The 19,082-nt window shown below is 41.7% G+C and overlaps 1 protein-coding gene across 1 annotated transcript in view; it reads right to left on the minus strand.

Moving 5' to 3' along the window:
* LOC132823277 (glutamate receptor 1-like) overlaps positions 1-17,436 on the minus strand; it is a 204,792-nt gene extending 187,356 nt beyond the window's left edge. Inside the window, exons 1-2 of the mRNA XM_060836930.1 lie at positions 17,355-17,436; positions 16,991-17,134 (exon numbers count right to left, since the gene is read on the minus strand). Coding sequence (XP_060692913.1) covers positions 16,991-17,134; positions 17,355-17,436 — 226 coding nt within the window. The remainder of the gene's footprint in view (positions 1-16,990; positions 17,135-17,354) is intronic.
* Positions 17,437-19,082: the final 1,646 nt, after the last annotated feature.

Here is a 19,082-nt window from a genome sequence, read left to right on the forward strand (position 1 = left end):
ATATTAGTTATTGATTTTAAATCTGAGATTGATAGAGTTTTGTTGTCCGAGGGTATTGTGTGATATGAGACAAGGTATAGTTAGAAATCCGTGGTGATTTCACCAAATGGTGGGACAAGCAGAGAGGTAAATGGCTTTCTTCAATTCCTATATTGCTATTGACCCACTTGGTATATGGATATCAGCATGATTTGACCACAGCATGAAATACCATGAATGTTAGAGCATCTGGTGCTAATGTAGCAAAATTTGCTTCCAGCTGAATATTAAGAATGGCAAAGTTACTGGTTTCAGTCCCTTAACAACTCCATTCACTAGTCAATGGCAACTGTTTGAAGTTGAGCCATGGTGCTGTAATTGGTCCCAAATGAACTTCCAAACATGTATGCATCAACACCACCAATTTCCACCTTTGACTGTATGACCTTAAGAAATAAGAACAAGAATGGGTGGTTCAGCCCCTATATCTGCCCCACCATTCAACAGGATCATACCTGATCTGATATTCCTCACATTCACTTTCCTGCCTTTTAGCCATAACTGTTGCTTCCATTGCTGATCAAGGATCTATCCCAGCTATAAATTTACATAAGGACTCTGCCTCCACAGTTCTCTGTGACAAGGAGTTCCAAAGACTCACACCCTTCTGAGGGAAGAAATTCTTTTTCATCTCAGTCTTAAATTAGCAATCCTTTATTCTGAGAATATGACCTCTAGTCCTAGACTCTCCCATGGTGGGAAATATCCCCTCAGCATTTAGCCCATCACACCCCTAAGAATTCTATGCGTTTCAATGAGACCACCTCTCATTCTTTGAAATTTCAACTCGTAGAGACCCCAGCATTTATTCACAAAACAACCCGTCCACATGGGGGATCATCCTAGTGAACCTTGTCTGAATTGTCTCCAATGAAATAATAGCTTTCCTCAAATAAGGAGACCAAGATTGCTCATAGTACTCCAGATGCAGTCTTACCAGTACCTTGCACAGTTGCAATAAGACTTCCCCGTTCTTATACTGCAGTTCCACCACTGTCACAATGCAGGATTCTGCCTCTGCCTCAGCTTATCTGCTGCTGATACCAGAATCCATGTCTTTGTCACTTTTGAACTTTGAAATTCCAATGAATGTCTGTCTGGCCTCCCATATTCCACCCTCTGGAACCTTGAGGTCCCCCATGACTCCGACAACCATGCCCTAACTTGTAGCAAATCTTGTTCACCTTTCATTCTTTGGTTAAACGATATTTCAATGTTAAAATTCTCATTTAAATTTTGCTTTGGCTTCAGCCTTAAATAATCTCCAGTCACAAACAGCTCTAGTGTTTCAAACTTCATTCAATTCTACCTTATTCAGCGCCCCCGATTTTAATTGTTTCACTGTTGCAGGCTGTGTTGCTTACCTTCTGGATACTGGAATTCCCTCTCTTTACCTCTAACTCTCTATCTCACTTTCCTGCTCAGAACAGTCAGGAAAACCTGCCTCTAGCCAAAGCTTTGGTCATCTGTTTTCAGATATTTATGTGTGACTTGATGCATTTTTTTTAAAAATCAGATCATGGAGTGCTTTGGGACATTTTATTACATTAAAGGTGCAAGTCATTTTGTTCAACCTTTCCCCTAGTCTCCATGGAAAAACCACAAGATCAGAAGAATTCCTGATGAGATTGCCTTCTCTCCAGATTCTCATCCTCTTGCTTTGATTTTCCTCCTCTTCCTCCGAATCTCCTTATGTTCATATTCTCTACGTTGGAATCAACACTCACTGATTCTTCTCCTCCTATTACCCATTATTTCCTGGGATTCCAAACTTTGGCACTCCTCGCATTCTTGAGTTTGTTCTTCAAATGATGGAAGTTCCTCACCCTCCCTCAGCCATGCTTCCCTCTGCAGATCCACAGCCTTTGAACTCAGGTTGTCACCAAACAGAACTACTGGCGAGAGCAGCAGCCCAACAGCAGCATCATCTACTGGGCCAACTTGCCCAGCATAAGGCACTCCCATCACCCAAAGTGGACACGCCCTTGCATCTCTGATGCCATTCTCCCTTTCCACTCAGAACTCCTTCCCAGCAGGAGAATCCCAGGACAGCGGAAACACTTTACGGATGCCCTCAAAGTATCCCTGAAGGATTTTAATATCCCGAATGATTCATGTGAGACCCTGGCTTGTGATCGATCAAAATAGAGAAGGCTCATTTTGTGAAAAGAAACTTACATTTTGAGAAGCAGCGTGTAGTAAGACTGCAGTTCACAAAGTGCCACTCATCAAGCCTTTCAGAACACATCAAGCCAGACTGGAAGCAATATCCTCAATTCCAAGCGATTGCCTATGAAGATGTCACCTCGAGCTAACGTCATTGATATCCACTGCTCCCTCCCTCTCACCTTTTTCCTTCTTCAGTTTCAGCCCTTCATCTGTTTTATTAAAACAAACGTTCTCCTTCTAGCTACCGTCCAACACAATGTGGCTACATTCAGTGTGATCTCACTCATTAACTCCTAGCTCTCAGAAACAGGTAGAGGGTGTTAAGCCTAATCCACCAGTAAATTGGATCATGAATGATCTCCATTTCCCAATAAGAAATGGAAAATCTGTCTTTGTTTTGCAATCATGTTCTGATGCATTAATTCCAAAGTATGGATTAATTTATATTTTTCAATATCTGTATTTGTGTTCTCTGTTGCCACTTTCAAAGAACGTGTTATAGGAATTGATATCATCTGCACACTTAGAAAGAGCGAGAGAGAGAGAGAGATTAATCCTTACCATCAATGTTCACAGTAAAAAGGGAGGTCTGCAGATGCTGGAGATCAGAGCTGAAAATGTGTTGCTGGTTAAAGCACAGCAGGTTAGGCAGCATCCAAGGAACATGAAATTCGATGTTTCGGGCCAGAGCCCTTCATCAGGAATTGTTCACAGCCAATGAATGGTATCTAAATCTCAGTCATTCCTGTTAGTTAGGAAGTAAAGTAGTTGTAACACAGCAAACTCCCATGATAATGGCCATATTTCTAAGTGGTGATGACTGAGGGATCAACATTACACCAGGACATTTGTAGGAACTTCCCTACTTTTCTTCAAAATAATGACACTGAATCTTTTGCATCCATCTAAGATGACTGGAAGGTCTTCACGTTAAATTCCAATCAAAAGATAGTACCTTCAACAGTGTAGTACACCCCTAGTAGTGTTGTCAAAAATGTACAGCAATTTCCCAATACTGCCTCTCCACCATTGCAGAGTTACCTCAGTACTGTCCCTGTGACATGCAATGCTCCCTTAGTACCACCCCTCGGACAGTGCAGTGTCAGTACGGAGAGATTGCTGCACTGTCAGAGGGTTAGTACTGAGGGAGTGCCGCACTGTCTGAGGGTCAGTGTTGAGGGAACGTCACACTGCCAGAGGGTCAGTACTGAGGGAATACTGCACTGCCAGAGGGTCAGTACTGAGGGAGTGCCATACTGTCAGAGGGTCAGTACTGAAGGAGTGCTGCACTGTCAGAGGGTCAGTACTGAGGGAGTGCTGCACTGTCAGAGGGTCAGTGCTGAGGGAGTGCTGCACTGTCAGAGGGTCAGTACTGAGGGAGTGCTACACTATCAGAGGGTCAGTACTGAGGGAGTGCTGCACTATCAGAGGATCAGTACTGAGATAATACTGATCAGTCATAGGTGTAGTATAGTGGAGTAATGCCCCACCACAGAGGCAGTCTCATGAATAACAACTTACTTGGTGGATTTGAAGATTTATCAGCATTTGAAGAAGAGCAAACATGTTTCTGCATCTTGGTCAAAATTTATTCCTTAACCAGTATTATCAGAAACCAGTTTTCTCATCATTTAGCTCATTGAGCGATGTTGCTATGAAAACATTAATAACTATGTTTGCCGAGTACAATTTAAAAACACAAATTGTCTTTTGGTGATGCAAAATTGTATTGCAAAAAGAAAACAGATTTTGTCAAAGTTTTTCATCTTGTTCAAACCTGGACAATTTGTAAGAATCACCGAGGAGACAACACAGCAATGCCTTCACCAGAATCTACTTGGAAACTAATCAGCACTCTCCTCTCACATGCTACAAATGTTGTTTTCCTTTCACCTTGTTATTTCTTGCAAATCATCCTGGCGACTGCAAGATGTAAAACTTCGACAAAGTGTAGGTTTTTTTCAGCAGTACTCAATTTAAGATTATTTAATTGGCAGTGGTACATTTTGAGATTTCCCAAAGGTGTGATATGAATACCAGCTCCTTCCTTTGTATCTATTTGTGTATTCAGATCAAACCAAAAACGGCCGATATGAAGACAAGCAGCTATCAAGCTAAGGAGACAGATCCACAGATGAGAAAAGCAGACAATATGATAGCCACACGGCAGGTTAGAACATCAGAGACGTCATTAAAAAGGTAGAAAGATGGATAAAGAGAAGAGTAGACAGACAGGAAGAGCAGTAGACAGATGGACTAGAAGTCAAAGAGATGGACAATATCTCCTCCTGCCAGGCTATCTCACTTTCTTTTGTGGTTTTAGCTAGAAGACACAATAACACATTTCTGGATCAATACAGTAAGGCTACACTCCAAGTACTTTAGAAAGCTTCACACTGTTCCTGTATTCCGTATTCTCGCAAACAGATTACTCCGAGAGGCATTCCAACAGAGCACCAGCTGTAACACACGGGCACATCTGCATTCACTCCAAAATATAATCACGGTTTGGCAGTTCATCAGCTCATTACTTTCAAAATGGGAAAAGTTGCAGTGATTGGAATGACCAAGGGAGAAAACAAATTCAATGAGAGCGTATCAGGTGGGTGAATCAAAGTGTCTACGTTATTTAAATTGTAGGAGTTGGAAAAGAATGTAGGAGGAGGAGAGAACCACAAAGGCTAAGTCCCACCGGGTCCCAGGGCAAGATAGAGTTAGAGCGGGAGATGATGAGGCGAGTCTAGATTGAACAGGGTTCCCAGAAGGGAAAGTCAGCAGGGGTGGAACACAGAGGGAGTAGGAGGAATAGACTGCTGCCTAATTTTATTAATACTTTAAATTATAAAATCAAAATCCTGAATCTTTTAAAAATTATTAAGGAATGGGCACTCGGAAATGCAGTATAAAACTAGCCACTCAGCAGGCAGAAATAAAGGAGGCTTTGTGGTTAACAGAAGCAGCTCATTTCTGTCTGGTGAGCAATACAGGCACAAACGACTCTGCATCTCAAAATCTATTAGGATCATGGTATATGCTCATTTTTAATAAGCCACATAAAGCTAATGGTCAATTACCATTCATTATAATTATAATTCGATTATTATTCAATTAAGAAAGAAGGAAAAAATGAGATGGAAAGAGAGGATAAGAGAAACAAGGGATCATAAAAGCTATACATTTCCCCCATTCCCCTCTGCTGTTTCTATGCAAATACTTTCCTTCAAGTACTTATCCATTTAGAAGTAAATACAGAAACTCTTTCCACCACCCCTTCAACACCACATTCTAGAACACAACTAAAGAGAAAGAAAGAAAAAGAGGGAAGATTATAAATGCACTTACAGAGCACCTTGAACATCCTCCAGATAACACACCAGACATTTCAGCCAACAAATAACCTTAGAAGAATAATCACTATCACAATGTAGGAAACCTGGCTGTGCATTTAAACACAGCAAGCTCCCACAAATACTAATTCCACAATGAGCAAATAGTTTTCTTAAATAAATTATTTTATTAGTTGAGGGATTTGGGCTTGCCAGGAAACTCGGGAGTAATACACTGCACAAAACTCAGAATTTTTGATGGGTTTTGTAACATGTGGATATTGAGCACTGATTAGAATTGTCAAGAATCCCAGTAATATTTGCCAAATTTACTGAATAATTATTTGAGCAATCAACATAAGTATCAGTAATGAACAGGAACATCCATAATATTAATTTAATAAGGTTTCTAAAAAGTTGCAATGCTTAGTAATGTGACAGAACTAATAAAATAACATTCAGAATTGGTTGCAAATAGAGGACTGCTTTCTAAAAAAAAATTGCCCTTCTTTAGTTTGTCTCATAAAATGATAAGTACAATGTCCTGTAACCTTATAAACACAATGTCAAATTACACAATAAATAGAGAATTGAACAACCCATATGTAAAATGTCAAATAAGGTTCAGTTGAATATGGAAGAATCTTGTGAATCCAATGTCCAAGACCCTATGAATTGTATTGCAATTACGATGTTGAATAAACTTGTAAAAGAAGGTCATGTAACATCATGAACTTTAGGTCCAATCATCCTGCAAGAACAATGTCTAACATCAATGATTGTACAATGCACTGTCTGATCAATGCCCTCAGAGTACAATGCTCAACAGGTCAATGAGTAGAATTTCCAAAAGGTCTCATCTCTCAATGTAATCTCCAATAATCCAGTAAGTACAATATCTGATAACCCTGTGAACAGAATTTCCAAAACTCCAGTGATTGCAATGAGCATTAACATTTGATTTTTTTTTCTACTCTTTCAGAGAGTGCGTGTGCTGCTGGCACGGCCAGTGCTTATTGCCCAAGCAAAGGTGATGATGAGCCATTTCGGTGAACCACTGCAGACCATCAAGGTAGGTACATTCTTGGTGCTATTAGGAATTCTGGGATTTTGATTCAGCAAGAGTGGAAAAAAAAGATAAACCTCCCAAGCTAGGCTGGATTTTGGCATGGGGATAAACTTGCAGGTGGGGTTGTTGCTATACATCTACTGCCCTTGTCCTTCTGGATTTGGAAGGTGCTGTCAAAGAAGCCTTGGTGATCTGCTGTAATGCACCTTGTAGATGGTACACATTGCTGCTACTGTACTTCAGTGGTAAAGAGGGAGACTGCTGAAGGTGGTGGATGGAGATACTGATCAATTGGCTGCTTTGTTCTGGATGGGATTAAGTTTATTGAGCATTACTGAATTGATGTTCATCCGGGCAAGCACAGAGTACTCCAACATGTACCTTCTGGAAAGTAGCCCTTCTTAGACAGACAGATGTTGAGTTATTACTCAACTCAGGACTCTCAGTAGCTGACATGCTATAGTTGCTAGATATTTATTTGATTGGTCCAGATCATTTTTTTGGTCAACGATGTTGACATCCAGGATGTTGAAAGTGGTACATTCAGTGATGACAATGTCAATGGGTGATTGTTGGGTTCTCGATGGAGATGGTCATTGCTTGGTACTTGTATGGTCTGAATGTTGCTTGCATCCCAACCTTGGATATTGGCCATATATTGCTGTACATGGACACCGACCACCTTGGTATCTGGAAAGTTGCCAATAACTAAACACTGTACAATCATTAGCAAAGGACATTATTGACGTATAATGGAGGAAAGGTCATTATTGAAGTTGCTGAAGATGTTTGGAATTTTTTTTATTCATTCATTGGAGGTGAAGCTTGGCACCATTTCGGTCAATCAGCCATTTGATTGGCACCACACCAAAAAAAATCCCGTCTCTCCACTCCCAGAACTCAGAAGCAGCTGTGTGTATCATCTGCATGATGTACCGTGGACATTTACCAGGGGTCCTTAGATAGATCTTTTCAAACCCACAACCACTACCATCTAGAAGGGCAAGGGTAGCAGACACATAGGAAAACCAAGCCATTCACCATCCTGATATGGAAATATATTGCTGTTCCTTCAACTCCGTACTTAATGGCATGTGGGTGTACCAAATGTACTGCAGTAGTTCAAGAACGTAGCTCACCACCCCCTTCTTAAGGACAACTAAGGATGGACAATAAATGCTGGCCTAGGACACTACCCTAGACCTGAGGGAGTCCTGTAGCAATCTTCTAGGACTGACATGAATGACCTTATTCAAACACAACCACCTTCCTTTGTGCCAGGTATGACTCCAACCAGAGGAGAAATGTGCCTCAACTTTGCCCAGGCTACGTTTACAACACTCTGTTACATGTTTGTAAAAGGTCATTCGCTCTCACCTCACCTCTTCTATTCTTGACTATCTTTTGATCAAGGCTATAAAAAAATTAACAATGTCAGTGAAACAGGTTATTATTGTCTGAGTGTCACAGTTGATGATAGTACCTTGTACCAATTTGCTGATGACTTTAGCATTGTAATTGGCCAGATTGGAATAGTACTGCTTTTAGGGAACTGGATCTATTCTGAGCAATGTTCCATATCATCGATTAGATGCCAGTTTTATAGCTATGCTAGAATAGCTTGGCTAAAGGTGCAGCTAATCTTGAAGCACAGTCTTCACTGCTATTACTGGAGTTCTGTAGGATCCATAGCCTTTGTAGAATTTAATGCCTTCAGAATGTGAATGGAATTTAAGTGGCCGAAGACTGACATTGTGATGCTGGGGACCTCAGGAGGAGGCCTTGATGGATAATCCACTTGTCATTTCTGGTTAAAGACCGTTTCAAATGCTCAGCCTTCTCTTTTGGGCTCCCATCATTGAGGATGATATTTGTGCAGCCTACCCCACTCGTCACTAGTGTTACTGGTCCACTGCCATTCATTATTGGATGTAATAGAACTGCAGATCTTTGATCTGATCCTTTTCTTCTGAGTCAACATAGGGTTGAGAAGAATACAAAGAGATTCTACAAATACATTAACGGCAAAAGAGTAAATAGAGAGAGGATAGGACTTCTTAAAGATCAACAAGGCTGTTTATGTATGGAATCACAGAGAAGGATGAGATACTAGACAGGCATTTTGCAACAGTATTTGGAGAAGGATATGGAAGCTACAAAACTTGGAGAAATAAATATTGATATCTTGAAAAGGGTCCATATTACAGAGGAGGAAGTGCTGGATGTCTTAAAATGCGTAAAGGGGGATAAGTCCCTGGAACCTGATCAGGTATACCCTCGAACTTTGTGGGAAGCTAGAGAAATGATTGCTGGGACATTTGTATCATTAATAGCCATGGACCAGAAGATTGGAAGCTGGCTGATGTGGTGCCATTATTTAAGAAAACTGGTAAGTAAAAACCAGAGAACTATAGACCGGTGAGTCTGATGTCAGTGGTGGCTAAGTGGTTTGGAGAGGGTTCTGGGGGACAGGATTTACATTTATTTGGAAAGGCAAGGGCCGATTAGGAATAATCAATATGGCTTTGTGCGTGGAATCATATCTCACTGACTTGATTGAGTTTGTTGAAGAAATGACAAACAAAATTAATGAAGGCAGAACCATGGATGTTGCCTACACGGAGTTCAGCAAGGCATTCGATAAGGTTCTGAATGGTAGACTAGTTAGCAACACTAGATTACATGAAATCTAGGGAGAGCTAGCCATTTGGATATAAAATTGGTTTGAAGGTAGGAGACAGAGGATGGTGATGGAGGGTTGTTTTAGACTGGAGGCCTGTGACCAGTGGTGTGCTGCAATGATTGATGCTGGGTCCACTGCTTTTTGTCATTTATATAAATAATTATGATTTGAATACAGCAGGAATGGTTAGTTTTCAGAGGACACCAAAATTGGTGGTGTAGTGGACAGCAAAGAAGGTTATCGCAGAGTACAATGGGACCATTATCAGATGAGCCGATGGGCCGAGGAGTAGCAGGTGGAGTTTAATTTAGATAAATGTGAAGTGTTGCATTTTGGTAAGGCAAATTAAGGCAGGTCTTATATACTAATTGTAAGCTCCTGCAGAGTGTGGCCAAACAAAGAGACCTTGGGGTGCAGCTTCATAATTTCTTGAAGGTGGAGTCACAGATAAACAGAGTAATGAAACAGGCATTTAGTACACTTACATTTATTGGTCAGTGTACTCATTATAGGACTTGGAATGTCATGTTGAGACTCTACAGGACATTGGTTAGGTTACTTTTGGAATACTGCATTCAATTCTGGCCTTTCTGCTATAGGAAAGGTATTATTACATGTTAAAGGGTGCAGAAAAGATTTATAAGGATGTTGCCAGGATTGGAGGGTTTGAGCTACATGGAGAGGCTGAATAGACTGAGCGCCAGAGACTGAGGGGTGATCATTTAGAGGGGCATATAACATCATGAGTGGCATGGATAGAGTAAATAACCAACGTTTTTATTTCGCCATGGTAGGGGAGCCCAAAATTAGAGGGCATAGATTTAAGGTGAGTGGAGAAAGATTTAAAAGGGACCTAAGGGGTAACTTTTTCACGCAGAGAGTGGTCCATATATGGAATAAGCTGCCAGAGGAAGTGGCGAAGGCTGGTGAAATTAAACATATAAAAGGCATCTGGATGGGTATGTGAACAGGAAGGGTTTAGAGGAATGTCGGCCAAATGCTGGCAAATGGGTCTAGATTAATTTAGGATACCTGGTCAGCATGGATGGGTTGGACTGAAGGGTCTGTTTCAATTCTGTATGACTCTATGACTCTGGCCATCATATATTGGCTTCTGCTGTTTGGTATACACAGTTTTTTTCTGTTTTCATCAGGTTGACACTTTATTATGAGGCATGCTGCTCTTGGCACTCCCTCTTACACTTTGCATTGAACCAAAGTTGATCGTCTAGTTTGATCACCAAGGTAGGGTGGGGGCATGCTGGGTAACAAGGTTACAACTTGAGACGGAATACAATTCTTCTGCTGTTGATGGCCAACAAAACTGTGCGGATATCCAATATTGAGTTGCTGGTGTTCTGAACCTGTCCCATTTAATATGGTCATAGTACTACACAACATGATGGATGCTACCTTTAATATGAATATGAGATTTTGATTTCACAATGGCCACATAGTGACCACTCCTCCCAATATTATAATGAACAGATGCATCTGTGACAGATAGACAAGTGAGGACCAGATCAAGTAGGATTTCCCCTCTTCTTGGATCTTTCACCATCTGCCAAAACCCCAGTCTAGCAGCTATGTCCTTCTGGATTTAGCCATCTTATTCAGCCAAGCTACCCCTCATGCTGCCCATTGAAGACACCATCACCAGACTACATTCTGTGCAACTGCTAACTTCATTATTTCCTCCAAGTAGTGTTCAAACAGAGGAGTATTGGTTTATCAGCTGTGGGTGAGCAGTAGATATTCATCAGTTGTAAGATTGTCCATGTGTTACCAATGCCATGAGACTTCATAAAGACCAGAGTCCAGATTGAGGACTCCCAGGAAACTCCATTCTAACTGAATATCATGTGCTACCACTTAGACTGAGTCCAATCTGCTGGTGGGATAGGTTACCTTTGCCAATAATGACCGTGCTGCCTGGGACATTGACTATGAGGCAGGTTGTCATGAGTATGACTATGTCAGATTGTTGCTTGACCAATCTATGGGACAGCTCTCCCAAATTTGTCACAAGTCACCAGATAGTCGTAAGGAGAACTTGTAGGGTTGACAGGGCTGGATGTGCCACAGTTGTTTTTGGTGCCGTGGTGGATGCCAGGTAGTTCATTTAGTTTTACTCTTTTTTGATCTTTCTGTAGCAGTTTGGTACAACTGAGTGGGTTGGTCAATCATTTTTAAGGGGGCACTTAAAATTCAACCACATTGCTGTTGAATCACGCGAGGATAAGGATGACCACTTTCCTTCCCTAAAGGATATATGTGAACCATAAGGGTTTTTATGGCAATCAATAATAGTAGTTTCATGGCCCCATTTTCAGGAAAAGCTGTCAACTCCAAGTTTTTTAATTATTAATTAAGTAATTGCATGTATATTACACCAGCTGGTGTATAGTGGTGTTTTAACTTGTGATCCCATGGCTTTTGTGCAGGTCTCTGGATTCTTTGTCCAATCATACATAACATTAATTAAAAAGCAGAATACTCACCAAGAGTGGTCTTGATAACCTCTTTCTAAACTGCAGGGAGTCTATGAACCTATGACTTCAATTATATTGGGTGTACAAAGTCTTAAAGTGTTGTGAGTACAGTGCCAATAAGAACTTATTCTCCGACGACCCCGTGAGTATGGTGTCCAAGAGTCCTGTGAGGACAGTGCCAACATGACGATAACAATAAGCCTGTTAAACCTGTGTGTATGGTGCCCACTAGCCCTGTAAGCATAATCTTCGACAGACATGGGCATGCAGAACCTAATTATTCTGTGTGAACAATTTCAAATAATGCTGAGTAGAATATGGAAGATTCCTGTGAGCTCAATTTTCCAAAACACTAGGACTGTGATGTCCAATGATACAGACATGCCATTTTCAACAACTCTGTGAGTACAATATCCAATTACTCTGCAAGTATGTCCATCAACCCTCTGAGTACAATGTCTACTAACTCTCTGAATATAATGTCAAACATTCCTGTGAATACAGCATCCATTAAACCTGCGAGTACAGGTTTAATTACTGTGTATTCAGAGGGTTAATGGATGTACTTGCAGACTGATAGAAAATATTCAGAGGAAGCTTTACAGGCTAGATGGTGAGAAGATGTTCCCGTTAGTGGGTAAATCTCAAAATAGAGAACATAATTACAAAATATAGGGATACTCATTTACAACTGAGCTGTGAAGGAATTTCTTCTCCTTGTGAATGTCAGGAATTCTCTCGCTCAGAGAATTATGGAGGCTAGATCATTGAAAGCATTTAAAGAGCAAGTAGATAGATTTTTGAAGTATCAAGGAGCTGGCACAGTAGAGGAGTTGAAGCCTGGAGCAGATCAGTCATGATCCTATTGAACGATGAAGCAGGTTTCAGGGGTCAAAAGGCCTAGTCCTACTCCTATTCATTAGGTACATCAACACCATCGAGGACAAGTACCTTGCTGTATTGACATGCTGAACATTCACTCCTTCTACTACTGATGCACAGTAGCAACATTGTGCGCCATTTACAAGATACACGGCAGCAATTCTGTAAGGCCCGTTTTAAAGCACCTTCTAAAACCATGACCTCAGCCACCCAGAAGGGCAAGGGCAACAGATGCCTGAAATTCCCCTCCAAGTCACACACCTTCCTGACTTGGAAATATATCATCATTCCTTCACAGTCGCTGGGCCAATATTCTGGAACTCCCTTCCAAAAGCATTGAGCTTAGATCCTACACTCCGGCAGTTCAAACGCTCAGCTCACCACACCGTCTCTAAGGCAATAGGGGCAAATAATAAATGCTGTCCTGGCCAATGATGTCCACATCCCATGAACATTTTTTAAGAATTGTGCAATAACTCTGAGAAGGCATTTCAATAATACTGTGTCTGCAATGTTCAATAAACCTGTGAGAAGGATAACTTGTCAGCAGAATGTCAATAATCCAGTGAATGTAACACTCAAAATGTCCAATAATCCTGTGAGTACAATACAAAGTAGTCTTAGAAATATAACTTCCAAACATCTGGTGAATTAAATGTACAATAATACTCTGAGCACAGCACCCAAGTACCCTGTGAATCTGATGTTCAATTGCCCTTTGATTCCCATGTCCTGTAACTCACAAATCATAGCAACACAGCACGATGATAGACCATCCCAAGCTACTTCACAGGATCATAAAAAGCAAAAATAGACATGGAGCTAAATAAGACAGTATTTGGAGCTGTGACCAAACCTTGTGTCAAAGACCATAGGTTTTAAATTGCACCTTTAAACTGAAAATGCACTATAGAGGCTGAGACATTTAGGCAGGAAATTACAGGGCCAAGGGTCCAAGCAATTGAAGATACAGCCTGCAATGGCAGACCAATTAAAATCGGGGATTTGCAAGTGACCAGAGGTTCTCAGTTGTGTGCCTGGAGAAGATTGCGGAGGTGTGGGGTGGGGATGATGAAGCCATGAAGGGATTTATAAACAAGGAAGAGAATTTTTTAAAATTAAGGAATGATTTGAACAGAAGGTAGTGTGGGTGATTGAGCATAAGGATAATGGGTGAATGGGATTTACTGCAGTGAGGACACGGGCAGCACTGTTTTAAATTACTTTAAGTTTGCAGAGAATAGAATGTGGTAGGTCAGCCGGCAGTGCGGTGGAATAGTTAAGTCTGGAAGCAGCAAAGCCATGAACAGGAATTTCAGCAGGAGATAAACAGACGCAGGGGTGACAAAGACGGGAATGCACAGTCATAGTTAAGAGTGAGATTTTGTAGCCAGACGCCTATCTTGGATCAGGTGTGACGCCACAATTGCAAACAGCCTGCTTTTATTCTCAGATCATTGCCACCTTGATGGACAAAATCAGTCGCTAAAGTTGGGGTTTGGAGCCACGTTCAAAAACAATGGCTTCAGATTTGTGAAGATTTAACTGTATCTAAGGAGGTACTGTTGTTGGTAGGAGAGCAAATTCCAATAACATTTCAATGCAATGTTTATTAACCCTGTGACTACAATGTCCATTAATTCTATGAATACAGCATATATGTGTGTACAGTGTTTGTTAATTGTGTGTGCAACCATGTAACTACAATAGCAGGAACCAATTCACCAATTCATTCCCAGCCGAGGGAATTCTCTTCTTACTGCAGCCAGGAAGTGTTCTCATTTGTTAGGAAATGTAATAACAATATTGCTCACAATCTGTTCGTAGATAAAAGCCATCAGAACTCGATTGGAGTCAATTGTGCATAAACTGTTATCTCCACAGCTGGGACCAACTCATAAGGTAAATTCTCTGACTTGGATCAGAATAAAAATGAAAACAGTAGGAGTTAGCAGTGTTGTTATTATGTAGGCTCTCTATAATGTCCCAGGATATTTAAACTCACCGCAGATATCCCCAGGATCCAATGAACAATCTCAGTGTGCACTAGATGTCAGATGTTCGCAGCACATTGTGTTGTCAGGTTAATCACCACATGGGAAAATGAGGATTTATCATGCAAAGCCATTCAAGAGGGGCTTTCTCACTATATCAGGAAAATGGTGCCTAGAACTAAATGCACCAATTTTTTGCATTTGGGAATATCAGAAAGCCTGATGCCACCAGTCTTCAATTATGCTATTTAGCACAAAGATTTCTAGTATGGAACTATTGTGGTGTTGTGATAGTGTACATACCCCCTGGCTAGGCAGGCCTGGGTTCAGGTCTCACCTGCTCTAGAGGAGTATAATAATATTTCTGAACAGGTTTATTACGAAAATATTTTGAGCTTTGTATTATTGAAAAGGAAAAGTCAGACTTAAAACTGTATTCTGGTAAATTAAGAAAACAAACTGATTTACAATGTCATTCTTGACGAAATGCAAAAAATGTCAATAATAATTATCAAATCTCCTTGTTAGTCTCTGGCAGATCATTTAATGATCTAGTGATCACAATGCAATTCTCAGTTTACACATACCTGAGAATCATATCTTGCATCTCCTATGTCATAGTGTCAGTGTTGAGTGGATTAAGCTTGTGTATTATATATTTATTTATTGTCTGTACTAAAGAGCGTGGACGCAGGCATGCGTGTGTGTCATTTCTGGAGGGTCTGTGTAGGCATTTGAATGTATTTTTCATTTTCCGTGTTTTCTGTGCATGCATATTGCATTGAGTGTGTGTATCTGTTAGTACCTTGGTGATGTACAATTCAGAGATTCTGCAGTTCTGTTTACGGCTGTCAATGAAACAGAAACTGTGAGTCAGTAGTGGAGGAGAGTGAGGATCTAAGCTAAATCTAGTGGATGGTGTATGGAACCTATTGCTAAAATGGGGACAGGGTGAGCTGTTTAGGGCTTAATTAACTGACCCAGACTATTGTATTCAGTAAATGAATGATCTACAATCAAGCAGAAGCACAATATAGCAGGGCTGGAATAGGAGAGACAAATATTTGACAGGAAAGAAGAAGCAAAGTAAATATCGGAATAGAACAAACAATTAAGATAAAAAGATTTTTTTAAAGGACTTATAAAATTAGAATGAGCCGGAGTAGAATGGCTCCAAATTGTTTGATCTTACTAGTCGTCAGATAGCTGACAAGAGAGATTTTATCAAAATAAAAACCTATTAAACTCAGGTTTTAATTTCACCCAGTATAGACTGGAGCTCGGGTAAGAGTCAGGTACAAATGTCACCCTCTTTCAATCTCACTTGTCTCAATTCATTTCCCAGTCTGGGAAGACTGAGATCCACGCTATCTCCATTCACAACATGGTGTGGCATACACGTGAACCCTAATATTGTATTAACAGTAAAAATGACAGCAAGCAAACGGTTGACTCGGTGGTGACTCCAGTTGTTGCATGTTGCTGTCTGCAAATTGTTCCCAGTGGAGTTAAAACAAACTCAGTCTTTCAGCAGTTCTGTCCTCCCTGATTGCCACGATCCACACTTGTACAAAAGTCTTAACATTGGAAACCTTTATTTTCAATGAATTCTAAATGAGAAAAACCCAGGGTTACTGTCTCTGCAGACTGGGAGAGACACTGCAACAATGCTATCTACAGTGGTCACTTGGATTACCCCAAGAATATCAACAGCATACACAAGGACAGCAAATGATGATCAAATAAGCTCCCTGTGTTACACAGCTCCAGTGTGTAAATTAGACCAGTGAGTTACACAACCCTGGGTGTGTTAAACCCTGTATTAAAACGATCAGCTCTCTTGCATGCTCTCACACTGACTCCATTTCAGTGAGATCAGACAACATTGGAAACCTAGAAATTAGAAACTGCAGCGGCATTTCACCCTGACTATCCAAACTGCAATATAAAACAAGATCAACTCCCCAACACCAACTTCAATAGATATTGTGCAGCAATTTCTTAAAAGCAAATATGAACAACCTTGAGTAACAGTCTGCTAGCAATAATTACCCGAAAATTCGCGTTGGATTTTGTTGCAAAAATACCAAAAAAGATATTTCTTGGCAGATGGTTTTGAATCCGAGATCACAATCAGTAACTATCCTAAGAGCGGTATCTGTCCGTACCCTCACCAGTCAATGAACCCCTAAAGCACTCCATTGCAAGCTGTCCTTATTAAAGGGGAGGGCAAACACTGTTGCTCTAGCGCCCAACATCTCCCCGTTCCTTTAAGACCCGTCGCTATCCAGTCCCGGGATCAATTCCCCGTTTTATTTTCTGCCTTTCTTACTCACAGGCGTTTGTGACGGCGAAACTGTTGCTAATGTCCACGTTCTCCGTCTGGGTGATGAGTTTGTACAAAGTGTCCGTGTTGTAGAACGATAATCCGAAACGGAAAGCGGAATATTCCTGGGATTGTTGTTTAGGAAAGAGAGCACCTGGGGGAAGGGATGGAAGAGAGAGAGAGAGAGAGAGAGGAGATGGATTGGGAATTAATTGAGAGGGAATTTCAATCCACTAACCAAATGACATCAGGACAAAAACACAGCAGATTCAGGGCAGAATTTGGAGTTGGCTGATAGGAAAAATGAAAGCAACTTTTTCCTTTGCAAGAATGAATGAAAGTGTGAAAATGCAGACACAAAAGTAACTCCTTACCGATTTGCAAGCTGCTGGGAAACGCTCCCAAAACACATCCCAACAATCCCGAACACAGGATGGTGAGGATGGATTGCTGCATTTTGCCTTTTGCATCGGCGAGCTGGGCTTGACTCGTTCTCCCCGCCGTCTCTGCACTTACCCGCTCCTTAACGCCGCTTCGGATAAAGGAGGATTTGCTTCGCTGCCAGCGCGTCCCCAGCGCGGAGCTGCCGCTCACTCTCACACACGCGCGCACACACAGACAAACAGGCACAACGTCCCCAGCGCGGAGCTGCTTCGCAAACAACGTCCCCAGCGCGGAGCTGCTTCGCAAACAACGTCCCCAGCGCGGAGTCAGAGCCCGGGCGTCCACAGCGCGGAGGCAGCACAACCAATCTCCGCGCTCCGGAAGGTGGAGCAACAGGCGGCTTTTGTCCAACAGCGGCGCCAATCTCTGCCCCCCCCCCCCCCCCAAGTCTGGAGTGTCCCCAGCTCGGAGCGGCCCCAGCTCGGAGTGTCCCCAGCTCGGAGCGGCCCCAGCACGGAGTGGTCCTGTTTACAGTTGCAGCTCTTGACAGGCGAATCGCGATCAGGCGCTCTCGGCTGTGAGACATGTGCAGCATGACTTGATTATCAATTTACTCAGAGGAGGACCATTCCCCAGTGACTGCACAAATGGGGCTCCAGGGATTAACGAGAGTGGCTTCATTATTTATATAAGAATCTTGTTCCGGCCAGTTGCCATGATTGTGTGTGTGTGTGTGTAATGAGTTGAGATTGTGAAAAAAAATCAGTGGAAGACTCATTTCCCGTGGTTGTACAATAATGAATCTTCCTACAACATAACTGAATGATGTAAGTGGGTGGCAGGGTTCGAAGATAGGCTAATGTAACCATGGAAACAGTGTGAAAACCCCCTCTGATGTGGAGAGCTGGTTAGTGAATGAGAAGAGCGAGAGAGCAGCGCATTAAAATGCTGCACATTCCGTCGGTCAATTGAAAAGGACAGAGAGAAACAAAGGGGTGGGTAGGGACAGTAACAATTAAGGAGTCACAGTTCTCCACCCGTTCACCCAGACTTGAATGGACACTGACATTTATCTTGTATAACAGCAAACATTTTGCTTCTTGATCTGATTTGACGTTGCCTCCCTCCACCCCCGCCCCCCCCAGATCTCTCTGAGCAATCTTACATTCAAGGATCTCATCGATTTATGGATTGGCATTGAGGAGCTACAAGGGCTGCCATTATTTACTCTTAGAGTCATAGAGTCCTGCAGAATGCAGACCAAACTATCCATCCATGCTAATCCCCACTTATCTGCACTTGGCCCATATCCTTCTGAACTTTCCTATCCATGTATTTGTTGTTTAAATGGTGTTAATGTATCTGCCTCAACCACTTCAGCTGGCAGATCATTCCATATGTATATCACCCTCTATGTAAAAAGGTCGCCCCTCAGGTTCCCATTTATTCTTTCCCCTCTAACATTGAACTGATTCTCTCTAGCCCTTGATTCCCCAACCCTGGGAAAATACTGAGTGCATTCACCCTATCCATGCCTTTCATGATCTTATACACCTCTATAAGGTCCTCCCTCATTCTCCTATACACTAAATTAAAAAAAAGCTTGTACAAACTCTCTTCCTCTAACTCAGTCCCTCAAGTCCTGGCAACATCCTTGTAAATTTCTTCTGCATGCTTTCCAGTTCAGTAGCATCCTTCCTGTAGCAAAGTGACCAAAA

Source organism: Hemiscyllium ocellatum, chromosome 16 (genome assembly GCF_020745735.1).
Source record: "Hemiscyllium ocellatum isolate sHemOce1 chromosome 16, sHemOce1.pat.X.cur, whole genome shotgun sequence".
In the NCBI taxonomy this organism is placed as follows: domain Eukaryota; kingdom Metazoa; phylum Chordata; class Chondrichthyes; order Orectolobiformes; family Hemiscylliidae; genus Hemiscyllium; species Hemiscyllium ocellatum.